This window comes from Stegastes partitus, unplaced genomic scaffold (assembly GCF_000690725.1).
Source record: "Stegastes partitus isolate 25-593 unplaced genomic scaffold, Stegastes_partitus-1.0.2 Scaffold1790, whole genome shotgun sequence".
Classification (NCBI taxonomy): domain Eukaryota; kingdom Metazoa; phylum Chordata; class Actinopteri; family Pomacentridae; genus Stegastes; species Stegastes partitus.
The window spans coordinates 106,578-110,969 of NW_007579521.1; the positions used below are offsets into that span (position 1 = coordinate 106,578).

The following is a 4,392-nucleotide window of genomic DNA, read 5'->3' on the forward strand; positions in this document are numbered from 1 at the left end:
GTCCGGTCCAGGTTCTCCAGGCCTTGAATCCGGTCCGGTCCAGGTTCTCCAGGCCTTCTGTCCATCCAGACTCTCCAGGCCTTGAGTCTGCTCAAGGTCCTCCAGGTCTGTACCGGGCCGGGTTCGAACCGTTTCAGAGCAGAGTCTGAGGCCTGTCCTCACGAGCAGGGCGCATGCGCACACGGCCGTGCTCCGTGTTGTTTGGCGCGCTGCCTGCGTGCCGCCGCAGTGTGTGCGTGCTGGCGCAAAGCGCGGCCTCCGCTCTGCTCGTTCTCAGCGACAACAACAACAACAACCGGACAAAGTGCTCCCGGTGCCGCTGCCAGACACACCCAGAGGAGGCGGCTGTCCCGGGCTCCGTGTGACGGTAAGAGCCGCTCCCGGTGCTCGAGCTCCTCGCGGCCGCCGCTCCAGCCGCCGTTTCCGCGAGGATGTCTGCGCGCTCTCGAGCCGTTCATGGCCGCTCGAGCTCCGTGTCGCCGCCGCTGCTCGCGTGCCTGCGACTCGGTCCCGGGGACGGCGGAGCGCCGGGTCCGCGAGCCGGCACGCGTCTCGGTGACCGAGCAGCCGCTGAGTCTGTCGGTACCGGACACAGAAACCGGATAAACGCCATTTTGTGTGAAAGCGGAGCAGCAGGCCGCCATTTAACAGCAGCACCGAGTCTCACCGGGACTGTCCGCGGCCACCGTCACCCGGTCAGCCGGTCGGCCGGGCGGCCACCGGCACCGAGCCGCCGCTGCGACCGGTACCGAGTCCGCAGCAGGCGGTTTATCCGCCGGTAACGGCTCCGGTATTCAATGTTTAATTAGCATGTTAGCTCCCTCAGGCTAACGGCTGCAGACAGACAGCCCCGGTTCACCGACAGACAGCCCCGGTTCACCGACAGACAGCCCCGGTTCACCGACTGTCCTCTCCCGGTCCACAGCTGGAACGGTTCGGTTCGGTCAAAGTTAGCCGTGCCGCTGCTAGCCCGCTAGCCTAGCCCGTGTCATCCCGGTTTAAATGAGCTGCAGCCCGAACCGGGACTCGGTGTCCGCTAACGGCCCGGGTCCCGGGTTGGACGGGACTGTGGAGGATTACGGCTGAAGCCCGGTTGGTGTCGGTCGGTACCGGTCCGCCGCTCTGCTGCCGGTCTCTCCGTTCAGTCCTCAGAAGGCGTGCACACGCTCCCGTGCGCGTGTCCGCGGTAGAAGAGGTACATGAACTCCTGAAGGCTGAGGACGGTTCTGTTGTCCAGAACACCTGCGACGGACCGAACCGTTCAGAACTCCACTGAGAATGCGTCTGATTTAAAGGCTCAGTGTCCGTGTCGGCGGGCCGCTGCTGCTCAGAAACACACGGAGGAACACGTTCAGAAGCTGCCCGAGAATCTGACACATTTTAGTTCTTTTTATAACAACGTGAGGAAAAAATGGAAAAACGTGAGTTTTAGGTTCGTGTCAGTTCGGTGAATCAGAAGGATCCCGAACCAGCTGAATTAAATCAGACAGATTCTGGACGGGTTTTTGTCTCGGACCTCCACTGGAGCAGACGGATAGGAACTTAGTGAGGAACTTAATCCATCCAGGTGTCTCAGTCTGAAGGCAATACTGGAAAACTGTTTGACCAGAGTGAGTCCTGTCTACAGATGGTTCTGGTTCTGGAGGTAAAACGGTCCTTCCATCGTCTAGAACTGGTTCTGACCAACCGCCATCACACGTGCTGACATGAGCCTGGAACCTTCACCCAGAATGCACTTTGTAAAGTTTCCTCTGGTGACCGATCAGAACCAGAACCACATCCACGGTACCAGTGATTGTTTCTATGACTCTGTGTCATAGACATTAAACTGGTACCACTATGAGACATCCCATAATACTGATGCCACCAGCTGCTGACAGAGGACATGAACAGAACCAGGTCCAGTGTTCAGACGGAGACACCTGGATGGATGTAGAACTGATCTGGTGTCGGGTTCTACCAGAACCCAGATGTGTTCTTCCTCCTAAGTCCATTAAGGTGATAAGCCTGGACCCTCCTCTCAGTTATTGTCGCGTCATCCGAAGCTGAATGAACATCTGTGGATAAGATCAGTGACGAGTAGCAGGACTCCGCCTCCAGCTCGGACTGACCTCAGCGCTCTGGGATGATGCTGAACACCTGATGTCTTACCTGAGTTTTCAGATGGCGGAGACTGTGAAGTACGTGGACGACGAGCACAAGAGCATCTTCCTGAAGCTGCTGAATGAGCAGCGGCTGGAGGGCGAGCACTGCGACATCGCCGTGGTGGTCGAGGACGTCAAGTTCCGCGCTCACCGCTGCGTGCTCGCCGCCTGCTCCAACTACTTCAAAAAACTCTTCAAGAAACACGAGGTGCCGTGCCAACACACACCTGCCTGTACCTGTTTGTTCAGGTGTACCTCCTCTCACCTGTACCTGTGCGTCTCCCCAGGTGGACAACTCGTCGGTGATTGAGATCGACTTCATCCGCTCCGACATCTTTGAGGAGGTGTTGAACTACATGTACACAGCCAAGATCTCCGTAAAGAAGAGAGACGTCAACCTGATGATGTCCTCGGGACAAATCCTCGGCATCCGCTTCCTCGACAAACTCTGCTCCCAGGTAACGCACAGGTAGCGCACACACAAAGGTAACACACAGGTAGCAGACAGGTAAAGGTAACACACACACTGTTAACCTTTCCAGCTCCTCCCCTGTGTGATGATGTGTTGTTGTTTCCATAGAAACGAGACGTGTCCTCGGAGGACAAAGAGAAGTTTCCGTACGACATCGTGAAGATGGCGCTGCCGCCGGAGGCCCAGCTGGCTGCTGACTCTGAGGTATTGATCAGCCATCAATAACCAATCACAGTTTACCGCTGCTTCCTCTCATCCTGCTCTGACTGCTGTGTGTGCAGGTGCTTGGCGAGCACGATGACACGCCCACCACGGATGACCTCGTGGATGCATCGACCAATCAGGAGCTGGACAAGTCTCCGAGTGCTGCGCTGCGTGTACAGGAGGCCATCTTGAAAGAACTGACCAATGAGGACGTGCACAAGGTACGCACACACTCGCACCTTAAACCGGAGCTCACAGACACGAGGACATGCACAAACACCACCTGTGTGACACCTCCAGGTGACCTGCTACGACCAGGACGTGGTGACGGAGATGGAGGCAGAGCCGAAGGAGCTGGGGGCGGAGCATCACGCCACCCAGACGCTGACGTTTGCAGACAGTATGGGGGAGGTGAAGGACGAGCAGCCGCCGGGGTGGTCCACTGCCACCACCGACATGAAGTTTGAATACCTGCTGTACGGACACAGAGAGCAGCTCGCCTGCCAGGTGTGTGGGAAGACCTTCCTGGACGAAAGCAGACTCAGGTACGTGCACACCTGGATGGACTAAAGGGGAAATGCAACCGCTCAGCACACCTGAGCAACACACCTGATTTGTGTCTTTAGGAAACACGAGAAGCTTCATTCAGCAGAGCGTCCCTTCGCCTGTGAGATCTGCACCAAAGCTTTCACCACCCACGCTCACCTGAAAGGTAGGAGCACACCTCAGCACGCCTGTCCCCAGGTACGTTCACCTGATCACACAGGTGTTTGGTGGCAGCTGGTTTTGTGATGACAGCGTGATGCCATTTGTGATGTTTTTGATGCTACCTGTGGTGACGTGTTTGGCTCTGCCTCCACCTTTGTTTTCCAGAACACCTGAAGATCCACACAGGCTTCAAACCGTACAGGTGTGACGTTTGTGGGAAATCGTTCATTCGAGCTCCAGACCTGAAAAAACACGAACGGGTTCATAGTAACGAACGACCGTTTGCCTGTCAGATGTGTGACAAGGTGAGCTCACCTGTCTGTCTGCTGTGTCACGTCTACCTGTGTGCCTCTCACCTGTCTGCCTGTCTCTCACCTGTCTGCCTGTCTGCAGGCGTTTAAACACAAGTCTCACCTGAAGGATCATGAGAGGAGACACAGAGGAGAGAAACCTTTCGTCTGTCCGTCCTGCACCAAGGCCTTCGCTAAGGTACTACTGATAATACTGCTAATACTGCGTATAGTACTACTGGTACTGCTGATGCTCCTGTTCCTACATCATCACACGGTCGGTTCTCCATCGGTGATGTCATATCCTGGTGTCTGTCACCTCCATCTCCATCGTCGCGATGCTGGTTCTCCCAGGTGTTCACAGCTGTGTGGGAACATTCAGTGTCTGTGCTGAGTTCACTGTCACTCTGTGTTTTCAGGCGTCTGACCTGAAGCGTCACGAGAACAACATGCACAGCGAGAGGAAACAGCTGAACCCACTGCAGAGTGACACGGAAACGCTGCAGGCCGCCGCCATGGCTGCTGAGGAGCAACATCTGGACACCATCAGCTGCTCCTAACATCTGGACACCAT

The 4,392-nt window shown here is 56.3% G+C and overlaps 1 protein-coding gene across 2 annotated transcripts; it reads left to right on the forward strand.

The window, feature by feature from the left end:
* Positions 1–188: 188 nt before the first annotated feature.
* On the forward strand, positions 189–4,386 carry zbtb14 (zinc finger and BTB domain containing 14). 2 transcript variants are annotated; one of them, XM_008302295.1, is made up of 10 exons: positions 189–367; positions 2,164–2,352; positions 2,432–2,602; positions 2,725–2,820; positions 2,898–3,041; positions 3,121–3,365; positions 3,447–3,532; positions 3,694–3,833; positions 3,922–4,017; positions 4,238–4,386. In XM_008302295.1, the coding sequence occupies exons 2-10, from the start codon at positions 2,164–2,166 to the stop codon at positions 4,376–4,378; spliced, it is 1,308 nt and encodes a 435-aa protein (XP_008300517.1). In that variant the 5' UTR covers positions 189–367; the 3' UTR covers positions 4,379–4,386. The 2 variants fall into 2 exon arrangements, with proteins under 2 accessions (XP_008300517.1, XP_008300516.1); XM_008302294.1 differs by lacking the exon at positions 189–367 and having other exon boundaries at positions 1,954–2,352.
* The last annotated feature ends 6 nt before the right edge of the window (positions 4,387–4,392 follow it).

What these genes read in the sequence shown, in the direction of transcription:
- zbtb14 (XM_008302294.1), top strand. Translation starts at nt 2,143, where the DNA reads ATGTCTTACCTGAGTTTTCAGATGGCGGAGACTGTGAAGTACGTGGAC. An exon ending in AACTCTTCAAGAAACACGAG is followed by an intron (nt 2,353 to 2,431) that starts GTGCCGTGCCAA and finishes GCGTCTCCCCAG; the next exon opens with GTGGACAACTCGTCGGTGAT. An exon ending in CCTGTCAGATGTGTGACAAG is followed by an intron (nt 3,834 to 3,921) that starts GTGAGCTCACCT and finishes GCCTGTCTGCAG; the next exon opens with GCGTTTAAACACAAGTCTCA.